This window comes from Gobius niger (genome assembly GCF_951799975.1).
Source record: "Gobius niger genome assembly, chromosome: 17".
NCBI lineage: Eukaryota > Metazoa > Chordata > Actinopteri > Gobiiformes > Gobiidae > Gobius > Gobius niger.
This window is the reverse complement of record NC_136868.1, coordinates 2,496,890-2,517,704: the sequence shown is the minus strand read 5'-3', so window position 1 is coordinate 2,517,704 and position 20,815 is coordinate 2,496,890. Positions and strand designations below refer to the sequence as shown.

At 39.5% G+C, this 20,815-nt stretch overlaps 1 protein-coding gene across 1 annotated transcript in view; it reads right to left on the bottom strand.

The window, feature by feature from the left end:
- The window catches only part of mical1 (microtubule associated monooxygenase, calponin and LIM domain containing 1), a 50,658-nt gene that overhangs the window by 20,424 nt on the left and 9,419 nt on the right, over positions 1-20,815 (bottom strand). Inside the window, exons 2-12 of the mRNA XM_079575438.1 lie at positions 19,132-19,444; positions 16,567-16,774; positions 16,391-16,498; positions 16,134-16,229; positions 14,605-14,760; positions 11,173-11,273; positions 8,905-9,162; positions 7,288-7,403; positions 4,448-4,574; positions 4,261-4,339; positions 2,515-2,662 (exon numbers count right to left, since the gene is read on the bottom strand). Coding sequence (XP_079431564.1) covers positions 2,515-2,662; positions 4,261-4,339; positions 4,448-4,574; positions 7,288-7,403; positions 8,905-9,162; positions 11,173-11,273; positions 14,605-14,760; positions 16,134-16,229; positions 16,391-16,498; positions 16,567-16,774; positions 19,132-19,398 — 1,664 coding nt within the window. The 5' untranslated portion in view covers positions 19,399-19,444. The remainder of the gene's footprint in view (positions 1-2,514; positions 2,663-4,260; positions 4,340-4,447; positions 4,575-7,287; positions 7,404-8,904; positions 9,163-11,172; positions 11,274-14,604; positions 14,761-16,133; positions 16,230-16,390; positions 16,499-16,566; positions 16,775-19,131; positions 19,445-20,815) is intronic.

Here is a 20,815-nt window from a genome sequence, read left to right as displayed (position 1 = left end):
TGGTCACGGAACAATTGGAGCAGTTTGAAGGGGCGGGGCCTAACGCGCACAGATTGTCAGTGAAATAAACCAATAAGCTTGTTGCACAATGTGGCTACGCTAGTTCCTCTGAGCTGAAGCTGTGGGCGCTAGCACTTCCTGTCTGTATTAATTTCCATTAAGATGAGCTTAGACTCGTTCGAATCATCGTATTTCCTACAGACTCTGGTGGACAGTGAGTTCCTGGTAGATGATCACTTACTTCAGGTTAATGAGTTGCTGTACAATGTAAATTAGTGATGCACGATAATGCCAATTTGAACCGATAACCGATAATTCCGCATGTCCCGATACCGATAACCGATAATGACACCGATAATTATGTATATATATTTGCACTTTATTTTTTGACAAGAACTCACTGTAACAGTTCACAGTTCTGCCCAAAATATATTAACTCTACCAAGCAATATACAAGTGTATAAATATAAATCAAATAATGAGTTTTCCTTTGGGTTTGGGTCTCCACCTTTTTCTAAAGCTCTGTCTTATTTAAAAAAAGAAAAGAAAAAAAAGAATAATATTACTACTACTACTTAATTCCCAGTATTTTTCTTTTTGTTGACATCATACTAATGAATTCTTATTTACAATGCTGGAATATAATCCTGCATTGGGCTCATTTATGCATTTGTGCCTCGTGTGGTAAAAAAAAAAAAAAAACACGAGCAGCGTGGCTCATTTCATCAATGTAAAACATCTCTCGTTCATAGCACTTTAATCGCGGGGCTATCGTGTTTATTTGATCAGAAATGCTAAGATAATACATGGGTGTTCAGGCCCCGCTGTGTTCCAGTAATGCTCACTTACGTGAGTGCGGGTCCGCGGTTCACATTTCCTCGTCTTTTTCTCATTTTGTTGCGGTGCTAATGTTGAAGTTACTTCGATGTAAAAAGTCGAAAAACTCTTCCTTCACGGAGAGCGCCTGCACAGCTGTTTCGCTGGAACACTCGTCGCATTTTTCAGCTAAAGCCGTGCAAAAGTCGGCCGTGGAGAGCGTATATCTGCTGCTGTAAACGTGCTGTCCTGAGTCTGCAGCAGCTCCGGGCTGCAGGACGTGCGGGGCGGCGCCGCCGAGAGAAAGGCAGCGAGCTGGAGCCGCAGATTCAATGTAATTTGAGTTTATAATTATCGGGCCTAATTATCGGCCGAATTTTTTTTATCGGCTTTATCGGGGATGGCGCCAAAATGCCGATAAATGCCGATAATTATCGGCGGCCGATATTATCGTGCATCCCTAATGTAAATATTTCCGTAGAGGAGACGTCTGTGTTTATAAGGATCAGTGAGTTTGTCTTGAAGCTAAAGACTAACATTCATTTCATTCATATTTGTATTTTATTATAAAATTTGAAATAGTGCCTCAAATATAAACTAATCTGCATATAAACCATCTTGTCCTACTTTAATTTTTTTATCGCTATATATTTTTATTCCATTTTTTATAGCATGTTAGCCTTTAGCTTCAAGACAAACTATCAATCCTTTATGATCACAGGCGTCTCCTCTGAACTCGTTACAACAACATTTGAACACACAGTAAATGATCATCTACGAGGAAACTCACTGCCCACAACATAATCTTTACACAATATGATTATTATTCCAGCAGGTCTGAGCTAATCTCTATAGGAAAAGAATACAGACAGGAAGTACTGGCGCTCACAACTTCAGGTCAGAGGAACTAGTATAGCCATACTGTGCAACAAGCCAATTAGCGATTAGCGGACGTGACGACAGCTGTGTCCAATTAAAAAAAATATGAAGTGAATATAAACTCACGCGGAGAACACGAGGCAAAATCCTCGACTACTTCATCCATGATTAGTTTTGGCTGATGTTAACGTTAATTGAACTAAAAACATAGTGGTGCAGCGAGAGACGTAACCTTCTCATTTCTCTGTGACGGTCGTGATTGGTTCGGCCTTAGCCGCCAATCAACAACTTGTTTACCGTATGTGGCCAGACCCCTTTCTTTCGTGCAGAAAGAGGTGGGTGTGGTTTATCAGGCTAGCATGACGGCACTTCGGACCCGAAGTAACAACTTTCTGAGTGACAGGGCAGGATTTTAGAGGCAGTTGTGGTGAACAGGTCTGAGCTCATTCTACACATTAGGACATTGTTGAAACATGTAGGGGGACAAAAATACATAATTTTAACATTTTTAAACTCTGTATAGTTCCTTTAAGCTTCATACAAAGGATTATAGACAAGACTTTTGGAAAAATCGACCAAACATTTGGCCGAGATCTATCGCATATCGGCGTTAGAAAAAGCAATATCGGTCAATCTCTAATTGTAATGGTGCATTTTCTTCATTCTGCACAATATATTTGCAAATGATTACTACAACACTAGCTGACGCAACATCCATGTTACAAGAAGCCTCAAAATATGGCAAAATCATCAGTTACAAAAACACCACACACTGTATCGCTCAGAAGAGTGTGTTGAGCTGAGTGTGGCTGCGCTCACATGAGTTTGGGTCTGAAGTGGTGGATGAGAGCGCACAGAGCCAGTCCAGACCTCCAGGACTGAGTGAAGTCTGTCACGCTGACGTTCCTGTACCCGGCCGTGTGCTTCTGACACCAGCGCAGCAGCTCCTCGAACCCACTCACCGAATCTGAAACACCGTTCACACACGTTTGTTTGTTTTTTCCCACAAAGGCAATAAGCAAACTTTCAGAGCCGAGACTCGAACTCACGACGCTGCAGCCTTAACCACTAGACTCTCACATACACCTGTATAACAAAACATTTATCTTGATTTTTCAATTCTGTAATGTTTAATTCAAGAGACTAAATGCAAGTTGGCCATGTTATACTCACTACTGCCACCTCAGGTCATATGTGTAACTGCACCTTCTATATTAACATTTTTAAACTCCGTATAGTCCCTTTAATGTTTAAGCTATTCTCTAGCCATCTTTTGTCAGTAGGTGTCAGGAGTAAACCCTGCTCTGCATCCCCCTCACTCTACCCCCTCACCCACTCCCCTCCACATACTGCTCTGATGGTGCGTTCACAGGGAAAGAGAGATCAGATTTGAATAAATAAGAAAAGTAAACAATTTGAAACTCACATTTATTTTCTAAGCTACAACTAAGACTTTAATGACAATGAAGAAATGTAAACTCTATTCATTATTGTGCTGTGTTTAACCTCTTAACTCCCGCCTGAACCGAGAGATCTTTTTCCTCACGTCATCAGATTTTTTTTTCTTTTTTTGGGGGGTATTCAACTCATTTTTGTAACTTTTTCATCAAATTTTTGTCATTTTTTTGGCAAATTTTTGTCATTTTTTCGTCCATTTTTGTCACATTTTTGTCATTTTTTCGTATTTTTTTCATACAATTTTTGTCATTTTTTTGTCAAATTTTTGTCTTTTTTTCGTAATTTTTTCATCAATTTTTTGTCTTTTTTTGTCAATTTTTTGGCGTTTTTTCGTTCATTTTTTGTCACATTTTGTAATTTTTTTGTAATTTTTTCATCAATTTTTTGTCTTTTTTTGGTCATTTTTTCGCAATTTTTTCATCACATTTTTGTCAAATTTTTGTCATTTTTTTGGGTCATTTTTTCGTCCATTTTTTGTCACATTTCTGTCATTTTTTTGTAATTTTTTCATCAAATTTTTGTAATTTTTTTGTCACTTTTTTGTAATTTTTTCGCAATTTTTTAATAATGTTTTTGTCATTTAAAAAAAAAAAATTGGTCATTTTTTCGTCCATTTTTTCGTCAATTCCTTGTGGCATTTTTATGACATTTTGCCACTTTTTCATCCATTTTTCCTCACTTTTTTGCCAATGTTTTCTCACTTTTTTGTCACATTCCCATCATTGTTTTCGTCTCAGTTTTGTTGCTATTTTCACACCTTTTTTTCCAGAAGCTTTTGGACTGGGGTAAAGCCAAACTGGAGGAAATGTGCTCGGTTCAGGTGGGAGTTAAGGGGTTAACAGAGACTGTGCACAGGTTTGTAGCTAACGAGCAGATTTCAAAGAGAGATCGGATACATTTGGCAACTTGTTACAAATATAAATCTTCATTCAACAACGGTCTTGAATCTTTTACTGTACATGTATCTGAAACCAGAAAATCAGGTTTGCTTTATTGTAGCTACGGTCGATTGTCTTTTGACTGCAGGGAACCTCTCCACTCATTTAAATACAATGAATGAAAATATCAAACAATGTCCTTTAAATGTAGAACAGCTGAGGAACTGACCTTGTCTCACGGGACTCGGTTTGTTCTTCTGTTTATTGTTCAGCGAGCCGCCTTTGTCCACGTCGTAGAGATGCTGCACCTGAAATGACGAGCAGAAGCAGAAACTGAAGCGGCTTTCTTCTTCTTCTCTGCTTTATTTGTCAGAAACACGGTGGAATTGTTCAGTGTGTGTGAAGCGAGCGCTGACCTGGTGAGGCTGGATGGACGAGGGGTTGATTCGCGTGTACCGTGTCTTGGGGTTCAGGCTGTAGGCGGCGTAGTTTTTACTGGTGTTTTCTGGCGTGGTCTGAGACAGGAGCTGGTACATGCTTTCCCTTTAAACAAGAAAGATGAGAAGACATGTGGTTTAACTGACTGACGACGGGCCTCCCAGACGGTGCAGTGGCCCAGTCAAAGAGGGAAGAACAAGGTGGATAGTTTGTGAACTGCAGGCAATGTTAACCCCTTAAACTCCCACCTGAACCGAGCACATTTTCTCCAGCTTTACCCCAAGTCCAAAAGCTTCTGGGAAAAAGGTGTGAAAATAGCGACAAAACTGAGACGAAAACGAGGATGACAATGTGTAAAAAGTGAGAAAACAATGGCGAAAAAGTGACAAAAAATTTACAAAAAATGACAAAAATGGAAAAAAAAAATCACGGAAAATTGCGAAAAAAGGACGAAAAAGTAATGAGAATTTGACAAAAAAATGTGAATAATTTTACGAAAAAATGACAAAAAATGACAAAAATGGACAAAAATTTGACAAAAAAGTGAGAAAAATGTGACGAAAAATTGCAGAAAAAAAAGGACCAAAAAGTGAAAGGAATTTGACAAAAAAAATGTGAATAATTTGACGAAAAAATGACAAAAAATTGACAAAAAATTGACAAAAATGGACAAAAATTTGACGAAAAATTTAGAAAAAATGGACGAAAAAATGATACGAATTTGACAAAAAATTGGAATAATTTGACGAAAAAGTGACAAAGAAGTCACGAAAATTTGACAAAAATGAGACGACTGCCGAACAAAAAAAGTGATGAAAAAAATCCGATGTGAGGAAAAAGATCCATTTAGTTTTGTAGGTCTTTCAAATGAGGTGTTACACTGGCCTACAGGATTTGGGTAAAGCTGAACTGGAGAAAATGCTCTCAGTTCAGGCGGGAGTTAAGAGGTTAATAAACAGGATTTATGCACAGAAAAAGTATTTTCAGGGTAAATTTTGTCCCTCAGCGCCCCCTAACTAAAACATCTTCCCACGGCTCTGGTGAAGAACGTTAAAGTGAACATGCATCATAATGAGGCACCAGCATTAATAGCTTACATTTTACGACACTTGCACTGAGAGATGGGGTCCACAAACCGAGAACATCGTTGGCTACCGAGGGTGTTCATGATTATTCGTCATTTTGGGCAAAATATTGAATCGTTCTGCTTCATGTTAGGGGAAATTGTAGTATAATCGAAGTGCAAATAGGCATAAAATGTGGTATCTGCGGAAGTTTACAAACCTATACGTTTGTGCTTCCGGGTCCGCAGATGTGCGAGAAACTACAGCTAATAAGTATTGCATCTGTTTTTAGGATCTCATGTGCAGCACTTTGGAAACTATACAAATAAAGTGGATTGGATTGGATTAAAACTACAAAAAAACTCTTTAATACCACAATCAATATTTCTGAAACTCAACAGAGAGTTTCTGAACATACTTATTTATCAGGCCCATTAGCCAAAAGTGCTGCACCTACTGCTAGAAAAGCAATACTTACCAAAATCGCTACATCCAGGTTAGTGAGATAAATGCTAACAGCAGCTACGCTAACCCCGCTAAACTCCTTTTTTAACCCCTTAACTCCCACCGAGCACATTTTCTTCTTTACAAAAATATGACAAAAATTTGATAAAAATTAGGCAAAAAAGTGACAAAAAATTGATTAAAAAACCCAACAAAAAAAAATCTTTTTAACGATGTTTCATGATTATTACTGGTACCATATGGAATCGCAATGAACAAAAGTTTGCCCTGGTGAAGACACGTCTGAGGCAATATGTGTAGGCAGTCCACGTGAATAAAGGACTTTCATCACACATTGAATTTTTCTGACCTCATCCTTGAAGAGGATCCGTGGGCGACATTTGAACACATACAGTGGACGTGTATTTTCTACTGTAATGAGCACACCTTTGGGGGTCATTTACCAAGCGTTTGCTCACGTACAAAATGAGTAGCACTAGCATTCTCTCATATGACTGGGCAATTAATCCAATTTTAACAAGGGTCGATCTCGGGATCTCGAGGAAATTTATGGCTGGATTTTTGAGGCTGCAGCTGAAAGAAGAGTGGATTAGCTGGACTTCTGACCGTGAATTGCAAGATTGAGCCGTCTTTTATACTTATAAATGTGCTGTATGTCTTTATGTACCAACTAAGCAGAAGTCGTGGCCCTGTGAGACCAAAATAATCACCCAGCCCTCATTTACGTATCAGATTTGCAGCCTCACGCAACCTCAAAAGGTAAATTAACAGCAACACGAGCTCAGAACCGATCACATGTTGCATTACGGCTTTAAAAATGTGGAGGAAGGTTTTGTGTTTCTTCCGAGTGTGACACAACGTCGTGAGCTGAAGCAAGCGGTGCACAAGATTACTCAAACTCTGTGAATAATATACTCAATCTCCTTCCTGTTTGGTAGGTTTTTCACAATTCAGACGAAAATAAACAATGAAAAAGAAAACTGAAAGCAAGAGACATTATCTATAGGTTGTAATGTTGATAAGAATGAAGTCAATGATTAACTGGACTGGAAAAGTTGAACCGACACGGAAAAGACCAGGTGACTCACAGGACTTTCCAAGCACAATCAGGAAACTCATGACGTTCTGACGTAAAAGATGAATTTGCCAATTGATAAGAGCGTCAGACGGGAAAAACACGACATGTTAACGGCAAAACCATGGATTGAATGATTGATAAAGTCAGGATTAGCATAAGAGCTGTGTGTTTTAGGAGAGTGTAATGTGTTGCGATGTGACAGAAGGCTCACCTCTCTGCCAGGATCTTCAGGTGCGGCGTTCCCAAGCCCCAACTCCGGACCATCCAGGCCGTGTCGAACGCAGCCAGGAACCCTCGGGCGATTCCGGTCCCGAGCGGCCAGAATGGCTGAAAAATAAATAAATCACATCAAAACAACAACCATCTACACACGCGGTTACCTAATGACCATTTTAGACTAAAAATATGTATAAAAAGCGGAGTGGAGCCTCACAAGGCCACAAATTCACAGGGTTTTGTGTGATTATGACTATAGAGAAACAACAATGCATTTAAAACTTATAATACAGGGTTTCTAAAAGGTGGCAGCAAGTCAAGTTTAATGCTTTTCAAGCTCTTAACTTCCACCTTTTCTCCAGTTTGGCTTTGCCCAAATCTAAAAGATTCTCCACTGGAGCTTACAGCCTATAGGCCAGTGTCACGCCTCATGTGAAAGGCCGACAAAAGTGATTGATCTTTTTCCTTGCATTGTTGCCATGTTGCCGTCACTTTCGAGGTTATTTTTCACATTTTTTAATCAATTTTTGTCACTTTTTTGTTTAATTTTGTCATTTTTTTGTTTAATTTTTGTCACTTTTTGATTAATTTTTGTCACTTTTTTGATTAATTTTTGTCACTTTTTTTGTTTAATTTTTGTCACTTTTTTGTTTAATATTTGTCACTTTTTTGTTTAATATTTGTCACTTTTTTGTTTAATATTTGTCACTTTTTTGTTTAATATTTGTCACTTTTTTGTTTAATATTTGTCACTTTTTTGTTTAATATTTGTCACTTTTTGTCACTTTTTTTGCATAATTTTTGTTTAATTTTTGTTTAATTTTTGTCACTTTTTGATTAATTTTTGTCACTTTTTTGTTTAATTTTTGTCACTTTTTTGTTTAATTTTTGTCACTTTTTTGTTTAATTTTTGTCACTTTTTTGTTTAATATTTGTCACTTTTTTGTTTAATTTTTGTCACTTTTTTGTTTAATTTTTGTCACTTTTTTGTTTAATATTTGTCACTTTTTTGTTTAATATTTGTCACTTTTTGTTGAATTTTTGTCACTTTTTTTGCATAATTTTTGTTTAATTTTTGTTGAATTTTTGTCACTTTTTGATTAATTTTTGTCACTTTTTTGTTTAATTTTTGTCACTTTTTTTGTTTAATTTTTGTCACTTTTTTGTTTAATTTTTGTCACTTTTTTGTTTAATATTTGTCACTTTTTTGTTGCATTTTCGCCACTTTCTCATTTGGCTTTGACTTTTAGGGTAATGCCGAACTGGAGAAAATGTGCTCGGTTAAGATGGGGGTTAAGAGGTTAATAAATACTAAATACTTTATTTTTCTGTCTCTAATGCCAGCTTTAATAATACTTTATAATGGAAACCATAAATCCATATCATGACACTTTATATCCCTTGTGATCCTTTGACAGCTCGTCCGTGGCCATATGCATGTCTCACTGTGTGGTTTACATTAATCGCAAAGTCAACAGGCTGATTCTCTTCCCCCGCCAAAGTCTGACTTCCTATTGGTCATGAAGCCAGAGAACTGACAACTTCACCGTAACAAAAAGAACCAACTGAGGCTTAAACAACTGGAAAGCCTTGGCGTTGCATCTGTACGCACCTCCACCAGGCAGTCTCCCACCAGAGCCACCAGCAGCTTCTTGCCCCTCCTCTCCCGGACGATGGAGGCGTTCTCCGCGCGGTGCATGCAGGTGAAGTCGAACATGGCCACGTCCTTCCTCCCCTTGCTGTTCTGGACGAACTGCAGGTCGGGCAGTTTCCCTCCGGTGGAGAAGTCGGCGGCGTCGTGCGCGTACTGGCACAGGGCCTCGTAGTCCACGTTAGCGGGAGAGAGGAGGTCTTCTGCGTCGCTGTGGTCCTACGAGGAGATCAGAGACGTTTTAACAGAGGACAGGAGCACCGTGCATGGACGTGGTGTGTGAGTGAGCTGTAAAGGACATTGGCAGAGAATAAGAGGCCCGGATAAATGGACTACACGCTTTTCCCTCCTTTACAAAAGACGTGTTGGCCCTCTTCTGCCAAATCCACAGGCAAACAATTTTAATTAAGTGTGAGAGAAGTTCTGAGAGTCTTTTGAACGAGTGCCATGGAACAAATTTGCATCTGTGATCGGAGATGCAAAGGTTTTGGGATTGGCTGCAGGCAAACTCCCAGACACTCCTGCATTCAAACAGAAAGCGGGAGAGGCTGGTCGGGCTAGTAAAGAAGCTTTAATCTAGAACCGAGCTGGCCAGATTAGGTCACTGCGCATGGTTTAGGTTGATGGGAAAAACCAGAGCACCCAGAAGATACAAACAGAGCAGCCTTTGATTAAGCAAGATGGATCATATTTAATAGAGGTCGACCACTATATTCGGCCGATATTTGGATATATTACAATATCGGCCCAAATAATGCCGATAAAAAGGCAGATATCTCCGGAACCGAAAGTAAGTACCGAGGCCACAGGGGAAAAAAGGGCCAAAAGTTTGTATACCTCGGAGGCTGTAAATGTATTGGATGTATTTGATGTATAAATAAAACGTAAAAAATATCTGTTTTATTTTTTTCCGTATTTAACCTCTTAACTCCCGCCTGAACCGAGAGGATCTGTTTCCTCACGTCATCAGATTTTTTTCCCCATCATTTTTTTGTTGGGTATTCAACTCATTTTTGTAGCTTTTTTGTTGTTGTTTTTTTTGTCATTTTTTTGTCAATTTTTTTTGTCAAAATTTTATCAATTTTTTGTCATTTTTTGGTCAAATTTTGTCATTTTTTTTCGTCCATTTTTTGTCATTTTTTTGTCATTTTTGGGTCAAATTTTCATCACATTTTTGTAATTTTTTTTGTCACATTTTTGTAATTTTTTTGTCACATTTTGCTCATTTTTTGTCACATTTTGGTCATTTTTTGTCACATTTTTGTCATTTTTTGGGTCAAATTTTCATCACATTTTTGTCATTTTTTGTCACATTTTTGTCCATTTTTTGGTCAAATTTTTATCACATTTTTGTCATTTTTTCATCAATTTTTCGTCACTTTTTTGTCAATGTTTTCTCACTTTTTTGTCACATTTCCATCATTGTTTTCATCTCAGTTTTGTTGCTATTTTCACAGCTTTCTTCCAGAAGCTTTTGGACTGGGGTAAAGCCAAACTGGAGAAAATGTAATCGGTTCAGGTGGGAGTTAAGGGGTTAAAGCAGTACTAAGTAACTCTTCCCCCTAGAGGCCAAAAGCGCAACTGCAGGTGTTGTAGCAAGTTACGATTTTTTAACTCATTAATTGTCCGTGAGAGTAAATACTACGCTGACAGAAAAGGCGAAGGGAGAGAGGGTTACTGTGCATCCAATTACACAATAAAATATTTTTTTTCACTCAAACTTGGCTGTAAATACTGTTTAAAGTGACGTTAGCCCGCAGTTAGCTTTGCCCGTTAGCCTGTTAGCTTCTTCTTCGTGATTCTATTAGTGTGTATTGGTGTCTCCGGTCCGGTGGCAGTCAAGTTGCAATTGTGGTTTTCTGGCAAGAGACACCGGGGGGAGATGAAAGACCCTCCAATCATCCCATCAACACTTGTATTACCCCCAGAGGGACTACGGAAAGGATTTATTATGGTAAACATAGTATTGCTTTAAAATGAGCTCACTCTGAACATGAATGTCCCTCTGGCCCTAACGAAGCGCTCCTGCCGTCACAGTTCAACACGGACACATCTTACAGTTTAGAAGCATCATGCACCATATAGGACAATAATGATACAGACCCAGTGTTCTTCTATTTCATGTCCTCTGAGTCAGGGAACATTACGGGCCTAATTCTCACACTTGGACACCCGCTCGTGTTTTGTCTCACGCTCTGCCTCGGTGATGAAGTGCTGCGGGGGCTTTACCTGTTTAATGACCCCCTTCTTCAGCAGGCTCTTCTTCTTGGCCGTCATCACAAAGTAGTGCGTGTCGTCTTTATAGTAGACGATGTTCTCCAGATCGATGCCTGAGGGGAAGAGCAGCAAAGTGCTATTGTGAATAATACATGTGTCTAAATTACTTCAGATGTGAGTGGGAACAAAAGGTAGCACGCCATTCCCCGATCTTTCTACAACGAACCAAGACTCCCAACCTTTAATGTCTTCATTGATTAAACGTTTGCTGGGTGCGTGAGGTTTTTATCGATACTGGCACTTTAACGATACTTGGTTTCGATACCGACGCCTGAACGATACTTTCTCCGATATCTAGACTACAATATTTGTCGTCTAGAACCAGAAAACGGAACAATAATGTGTGGAAGGTACATCTCCAATGTCAGGAAATGTGTGGAAAACGGGGAATGGTTTGGGGAAAAAATGTGGGAAAATTGGGAGGAATTGTGGCAAAAAAAAGGGAAAAATGTGTAAAAGACATGGGGAGAAAACAGTGAAAAATGTTGGGAAAATTGAGGGAAATATTACAAAAAAAAGAGCAAAAATGAGGGAAAAAATCTTGTAAAAAAAAATTATAAAATGAGGCTAAACAAATTTAAACAAATAGAAAAAAATAAAACAAAAATTGGGCAAAATGGGGGAAATAATTGGGAGAAAAAAAATCTTATATTTGAGCTGAAACAACCAAGTCACTTCCTTTAAAGTGCATATGACAGGCTTTTGAACATATGCCTTATTTAGATGATTATAATCTGTTTTCTCTCTTTTACTTCAGTGAAGCAGCATTTTAATAAACAAAACTTAGGCAGAAAAGTTTTTTTTTAAGCTACCGGGGAGGTGACATAGAGAGAGGTAAAGCTCCATAGCAGTTTGACTCATTGGCCATTAGCATAACACGGTCGGCACAGCAACAGTTTAAAATAGTTGTCCTCTATCTATATCACTTCCTGTCAGTGTCAAATAAGGAAGTGAAACTTTAAACATCACAAAAATGGTCAAACTAAAGGAAGCTGGGTACAATCTTTAGCAACATCTAAATATAATAGATACAGACGGCATCTCTGGATTCGCCCATATATGGTCATGTTTAGGGGGAAAACAATTTGGAGAAAAATCTAAACTTTCTCTAAAGGGGGGGTATTATGCAAAATGGACTTTTTCAATCTTTCCATCATGTTATTATGTCATTCCCTCATTAAAAACATGGCTGAAGTGTTGCCTTGGCACATTCACGTATTTCTGAGTAATCTGTAAAAACTCTGATGGCGGCCATTTTAGGGATAGGTTTGCCTGAGTCCTCCTAGGAACGCCCCCACCTCCTGGAGACGCCTCCGAGCTTTCGTCACCAGCCGAGTAACCAACCACTGCTCCTCAGCAGAGCCCCCTCCCCACTGATGCCACAGACAGCGTGTGGAGGGGGCGTGTCTAAAGGCTCAGAGGTTCTTAAAGAGACAGAGGCCTATTTCAAGACATTCACTACAGCCATTTTGAGAGAGACATTTTATACAAGGCAGTTATTCTAATTTACTGCATTTACAGACCAACAGAAGGTTTGTCATCATTGTAGTGTGATATAGACTGGTGCTATGGGACTGAAAAAAGCAGAATACCCCCTCTTTAATTATTCAAAAACTACTTTAACAAACACTGACATATGAATTTAGTTTTGTACTAAATAATGATACAAAGACATGGGGAGGAGCAAAGTGGTTCAACAGCCCAAAAATACATAAATAACGGAGAATGCTAACTTGATGCTTCATGTTAGCATCGGGCTAATGCTAACGGTTAGCTAGCGCTAGCTACAACTGCCGTTTTTTCCACTTCTACTGAACAATCTGCTGTGAGAAAATATCCATATGGGCCCGATTTACACTTGACTTTATTCATGTGATAAATAAGTTCATATTCCACCAGAAAATGGCTAAAAAGAGTGGAAAAAATTGTGTTTCTCTAAAGACTCTATTTTCCCCCTCGGCAAAGCCACGCCCCCTTCTATGACGAGATGCCGTCTGTATCTATTGGATCTAAACCTGCTTTCAATACTTTCGTTAGTTTCAATACCCGTAGTACCAGACTGGTATTGTTAAATGGTGACCCTACCCTACATATAAAACCCATCCACTTCTCTGTCGTTTTGCTCCAGCTATGGCTACAGGACGATATTAATAATCAACAACACAGAAAAATGGATGTTTCCCCTCTCGCTCTGTAAATGGGAAAACAAGCACGAGCATGACTAATGTGTTCTGTTCTCCACGGTGCAAATTATGTCACAACAAACTCTGACCTCCCCGTTCTCGTCATCCATTTCTCATTTCCTGCTCGTGACTAAAAGTAGCGACCGGCCGTCCTCATGTAAATCTGGCCGCTGCAGAGAGGAAGTCGTGAAGTCATTTTTTACTCGTGTGAGTCGTTCCTCCTTTGCGGTGTTCAAAAATATCTAGGGCTGAAACGACTAATCGACGACTAATTGATTATTGAAAGAGTCGACAACTATTTTAGTAATCGATTAATCGTTTTCTGGCTCACACAGACTAAAATGGAGCAAAAATGACCAAAAAAATGTAGTATTTTTGATGAAAACCTACTTTGATTTTATATTTAGGGTCTGTAGTGTTTTGTACAATGTAAATGTCATGAATAGAGCCTTCAAAAAACATTTCCCTTTAGTTTACTCCATCAGCACTTCCTTAACCCCTTAACCCCCGCCTGAACCGAGAGGATCTTTTTCCTCACGTCATCAGATTTTTTTTCAACTCATTTTTGTAACTTTTTTGTAATTTGTTTTGTCATTTTTTATCACATTTTTGTAATTTTTTTTGTCACATTTTTGTAATTTTTTTGTCCATTTTTAATCAAATTTTGGTAATTTTTTTGTCATATTTTTGTCACATTTTTGTCATTTTTTCAGCAATTTTTTTTGTCAATTTCTTGTGACATTTTTGCCACTTTTTCATCAATTTTTCGTCACTTTTTTGTCAATGTTTTCTCACTTTTTTGTCACATTTCCATCATTGTCTCAGTTTTGTTGCTATTTTCACAGCTTTTTTCCAGAAGCTTTTGGACTGGGGTAAAGCTCGGTTCAGGTGGGAGTTAAGGGGTTAAACAGCGCGACTTAAGCTATAATGTGATAAAAAAAATTGAAAAAATAAAACTTTACTACACCATTCACAGCCAAGCGATTAATCGATTAATCGTAAAAATGATCGTGAGACTAATCGATTACAAAATAATCGTTAGTTGCAGCCCTAAAAATATCCTTCGTCTCTTCCGGTTCTCACGTGTTAATTAATCGACTCCTGAGGTCAAAGAATATCTCAAACTACAGAGACTCTATCTGTGGGACTGCGCTACAAGCAAAGGCATTGTGTAAGTAATCATCCCAAGCCAAATGTGGACCTCTTGTTGTGTGCAGTTCCTGGAAGAACTTCTGGTTGTAGATGCGGGCGACTCCGCTGATCTCCTCCACCTGAGCCTCCGCCGCTGACTTCTTGTTGACGAAGTTGGCAGTGATCCCAATGGCCAGTTTCCCTCTCAGCTCCTTACGCTTAAACCCTGTCACAACAAACAGATTTAAGCAAACACTGTGTAGAGCCAGCGAGGGCGGGACGCTGCTATAATGCTACTATGCTATTATAGGGCAGTGCGGCCTTTCTCGAACTTTTCACCTTGTGTGAACTACATTTACTGGATAAAAACAGCAGAAACTATGGCCCCTTCTGAAACGAGCAGATTGGTAAGAGGTCTTAAGCAAAACCGGATGTGCATGAACGCCCGCCATGATGAGAAGCGTCCGAATTGGGCTGGCAATTAGGAAGGAGTTAGGAAAAGACGCCTTGATGCTAACTATCATAGCCACTTTAGCATAGGGAATCTGATGATAACTGACCGGTGATTAGGAGCTATGTGCCATCCCATAAGCCACTGCGCCACCAATCCCGCCACCCCCCTCGCCCCCACCCTCCAGTGATTCATGCACAACCACTATTGATTAAAGGGGGAAAATTTAATAATTAAAATAATTAAAGGGGGGGTATTATGCAAAATGGCCTTTTTCAAGCTTTCCGTCATGTTATTCTGTCACTCCCTCATTAAAAACATGGCTGAAGTGTTGCCTTGGCACATTCACATATTTTTGAGTAATCTGTAAAGACTCTGATGGCAGCCATTTTAGGGATAGGTTTGCCTGAGTCCTCCTAGGAACGCCCCCACCTCCTGGAGACGCCTCCGAGCTTTGGTCACCAGCCGAGTAACCAACCACTGCTCCTCAGCAGAACCCCCTCCCCACTGATGCCACAGACAGCGTGTGGAGGGGGCGTGTCTAAAGGCTCAGAGGTTCTTAAAGAGACAGAGGCCTATTTCAAGACATTCCCTACAGCCATTTTGAGAGAGACATTTTATACAAGGCAGTTATTCTAATTTACTGCATTTACAGACCAACAGAAGGTTTGTCATCATTGTAGTGTGATATAGACTGGTGCTATGGGACTGAAAAAAGCAGAATACCCCCTCTTTAAAAAAAAATAAGATTCTGCACAAGCCAAACTTTATAAAAGTGAAAAAATACATGTTGTCGTCCCCACAGCTCGGTCACATGTCAGTGTTAAAGAGTAAACTCGGGAAACGGATTAAATGAAGGCAGTTTGTGCTTTTGTTTTCATTTAGTAGAAACTTAAGCCACATGGATCATTTGCTACTGTAGCTTTATGAAACAGCTGTTGAGATAAAATAAGGGAAATGATTTTCTTTTTTTGCTGCCTTAAATGTCTTTGTTTGGACACTATGTTGTTGTTGGACACTACACAGTAGGGGGCGACATGCACTTTTGTTTGGCCTGCGCTCCACCAATAACTTTAAAGAAGAAGAAAGACAGCTGTTGGTGATGTCACCTCCCCTTCCCCTGGGTAAGGACGGTTGAATTGTCTGACCTTCAGGGAGGTAGCTTCCTCCTCCAGCAGAGATGAACACGTCGAACTGGAACGTGGAGGTGGGATGAGACGTGGGCTTTATCTGCGCCATCCAGCCTGTTACGAGGACAACACAGCTTCAGATCAGTGTTCGTTTAGTGCAGAAGCAAAGCTGTATTAGTCACAGATTCATCATTTATCATCTGACTGTTGCCAGATTCAATAGGTTCAAACTTGATAACTGCAGTTTCTGGTGCACTGATCGGGGGGGGCAGTACCGTTTTCTCCTGAAGGCTCGACCAAACCCTGGAACTCCACCCCAGTGTGCACCTCCACCCCCATCAGCAGGGCCACCTTCAGCAAGATCAACTGCAGCTGCCGAATACCTGAGCAAATGTAATGACAAAAAGATCAGGTTTTTTCAAAGGAACAGTCAGAGTTGTGCTGCACTCACTGATGTGGTCCAGGGCGCCGGAGCAGAATTTGCCGTAGAACCTTTTGGCACATAACCCGCGCAGGTCGACGATGGTGTAGGGCCAAAGGTGGAGGACGTTGTTCCTGGAGAAAGACTCTCTCTTCTCGATCACCACGACCTGAGCCCCGAGCAGAGACAGCTCTATGGCCGTCCTGAGTCCACATGGCCCCGCCCCCAACACCAGGCACTGCAACGCACAGATGGGGCAGACAGTATGTCAAATTAAGCATTATTCAGGAGTTCGAATTAGATGAGCACGTTCTCTTCTGGATTTTATCATTTAAAACAGCATTTTTGTAGAGTGGGAGAGCATGATTTTGAAAAAGATATCTGTTCTAATAATCTTTATATTATATACTTAAAGAAGAGGGTTTTACAGGCAGCAAGAAGTCAAATTTAAAGCTTGTTTATGTGAATTTAAAGGCCAAGACGCAATAATTATGATGTCACAAATGCAAGAATATAGAATGCGTTCATATTTTTTCAAGACTTGTTTGCATTCCAGTGAAGAATGAAGAATGACGGAAAATGTGGGATCAGGAAATGTGTTTTGAATCATATTGTTTTGATACAATTCTTTACCTGGGTTTGCACAGATGATGCTTTTTAATGCCTTTTAATGCCTAAACACTACATTTTAATGCCTCAAAAATAATGGAGGCATATTTGACTCCATGAGACAATCGATCAAACTGGGGAAAAAGGTGAAATTTTGATATTCAAAACTAAATTGGACACATCAGAGAGTCAAAACTGCTGCTGAATTAGTTTTAGACCAGAGTTTTTGTGAATGCAGTAAAAATAGTTGAGCAATGTTATGCAATGTTAAAGGGTTCTGCCTCCAAGGAACAACTGTATGTCCAATGAAATTTAGATTTCGTTTTAATCTGATTTAAAGGAACAGGCCACCGTTTTTACATACTGAGATATGTTCTTACCTTAGCTTAAACAATACTGCGCGGATTTCGAACTACTCCTGGTATTATTACGCCTTACAATGTAGTAGCATTGTTTAATTTTGTGTAATTATACTTTGTAGTGGAACACTTCACGTAACCGTATTTAAATAGGGAAAACGTGGAAGAGCTTGGTAGCTTCTATCTTGACCTGTTTTGGAGCTATAGAGGAGAGAGGGAGAGGCTAAATGCTAACGCCGTCTGCGCTGTGTTTACGTGACTGAAGGCACGGGGGAAGATCAGACAGGTCCTAAAGAACTCATCAAAGCTCAGGTAAGAACATATCTCAGTATGTAAAAACGGTGGCCTATTCCTTTAATGCTTTTTAATTACATTCATGGCCTTAATTCAGGCATAATTATTTACTTTTAATGCTTGTCCACCCTGTATATTAAGTTGAGTAATGTCCATATATCCAAAGAAACTTGCATTAATGGTCATTGGAATCAATGTCATTACTTTTTAAGTTGTTGTATAATGACAAATAAAGCACCTCATCCCATCCTTCCTTTTGGCACCATTCATTCACTGACTTTCAATAGCTCATGGAAAAAGTTACATTTATAAGATAAAAGAACGTTGTTACTTTTTACATGTGCATTTGATTCTATCTAGGCAAATAACATGTTACATTAATACTAATGTTAACTCAGGCAAACGCCTAGTTTTAGTCGAACAAAATCAACATCTGTAGAAATATAGCACAAAATGTAAACAACAACAGCAACACCTGTATCTGCAGCACCTACAGTGACTTTGCCTCATTCATTCAGTAACTCACAGAAAATGCCGAAGCTATTAGATCATTTTGAAAGTGTCAGTTCAGCATAAATTCTTTTATAAGTCGATTTTTAACACTTTTCTTTGTTGACGTCAACAACCTTTGAAATAAAAGTTGGAAGACTGATACTACACCGCTCTGATAAAAACCCAGACATCACAACAGTGTTTCCTTAACTTGACGAAAGGAGTGAAACAGCGCCCCCAATTTGACGCGAGTGGTCAAAAAGTGTACTGCATCCATATTTAACATTGAGAATGAATGAGAAGAGTTAGTGTTAACCATATTTTGCGTGCAAAATACCCCTGGGTTAGAGGATACTTGAAACAAAGTCAGGGCCATTTCCATACACAAAATTTTCTTATTATTTTTTTTAACCCAAACCATTTTTACAGCAGTCTTTTCTCATATTTACCAAAGGATCCAATCTCTCTTAATTGCTGGGTTGCAGGTGACATCACAGCATTCTAAAGGCCTATACTGTTATATAGAGGAAAAATTATTTTGTTTTTGAGGAAATTTTTGGTCTTGTACAGAGAGATCTTTGACCCAGTGACTGATATTAAAGATCATTTTTTAAATTCATATATTTTCTTTTTAGCTACGACTTGTGAAAGTGTAATGTTATTAATAGGAAAAACTGGCTCCTGCCCCCCGCTGGGTCCGATGACATCATCACATTCTAGAACCTGCAACCCAGCAATAGTTTAAGTTCACTCATGACAACTTAAGCGCATTAGTCACAGAAGCAGTCCTTCTGGTTCTATGAGTTCATTAGTTATATTCATATTCCAGTGACAGCATTACCTTGTTCTTGGAGCAGACCTTCCCCTGCTGGTAATCCACGTGCGACGCCCTCTTATCAAACTTGGTCCACAGCGCTTTGGCCTTCCAGAAGTTGAGCTTCTCCTTCAGCGTCCTGTAGAAGTTCCTGTAATCTCTGGGGTTAATCTCCAGCTGCCTGCAGAGCTCGGCGAAGTGCTGTCTGACTTCTTTGACAGTTTGCGCTTGGATGAAAAGCTCGAAAGTGGCGTGCGACGGGTTACTGCCGGCGTCCTCCTGACTTTGAGCCATGGCTGATGCTGGCGGGCGGCTCTCCTTCACTCGCTCTGTGGGGAATCTGTGAGAGAAGCAGTGTATATGTCAGCGCTTTAAAACAATCTTCCTGGAAAGTGAATCACGGGAGGCGACGCGCTGCTGATAATGAAGGTTTATGGCGCACTTTGCCTTTGTTGTTAGTTTTACAGCCAGGTTTGAGCAGCACGAGGCTGACTTCACACTGTGCGCTATTCCCGCCTTCTACGTATACGGTTACACTAGGCCGGGTTCATGTCACGTCATTGCTTTGTGGATTCCATATAAGCAGAAGAACAGGTAAGGGTTCTTTAGAAGGATGAATCAGACCTGTCGACTGGCTCTGTCAATATGAAAGGAAAGTGTAATGTTTCTGGAACGCACACATTACATTTTCATTTGGGGCCATGTTGTTGTTGTTGTTGTTGTTGTTGTTGTTTTTAAGATGACTTTTTAATATCTTTGTATCAATTAATTAGTCGCTTTATCACATGATTATTAAATAACGGTTCCAAGTGTTTTACATTTTACATAAACTATACTTTTTTTCCAGCACAATAATGAACCATCATAAGAAATGTTGGATCATTATTGTCTATACACACATTTTAGACCAAATTTTGTTTATTTGCGCTTCACACAGCCCTTTCATACAGCAGAACAATTCATCGTTAGTTTCTGTGAACCGATAAAGCCCTTGATGGTGATGAATTAAGCAATTAAAGGGATATTTCAGGATTTTTGACATAGGGCCTCATTTCCTAGTTATCCAGAGTGTTGCTGATTTCTGGAGTTATTTTTTTGTGTAATTCATGCAGTTCTTATATTTGAAGAGTTTCGTGGTGCTAGGCTAGTGCTAGGCTAGTGCATTTCTATGGTATCAGCTAGCCTGCATTAAAAACAGTCTGACCCGCTCCACAGAGCACCTGAGGCAAACCACTTATAACACCACGTTATAAGTGGTTTTAAATGCAAAATGGTTAAAATGATTCTATGGACACAGGTATTTATATGGTTAGTCTGGTGTTATCAGTGATTTGCCTCAGGTGCTCTGTGGAGCGGGTCACACTGTTTTTAATGTAGGCTAGCTGATACCGTAGAAATGCGCTAGCCTTGCACTAGCGCCACGAAACTCTTCAAATATAAGAACTGCATGAATTACAAAAAAAGGATCTCCAGAAATCAGCAACACTCTGGATAACTAGGAAATGAAATAAAACATAAGGGAAACTTGCCATATGCTATAACTGTAAATAGCCAAATTCACACACCAGATGACTGGGGTCTTGGTGTGGCCCTTCCTCCCCTGTCACCTGCTTTTGGACAGGTTGCATGTGGTTTAGTCCTTGGCTTGATATGAAAGTGATAGTTCTACTATTCAAAATGCACCGTGTATTTTGGTGCAGCTCTCTGACTC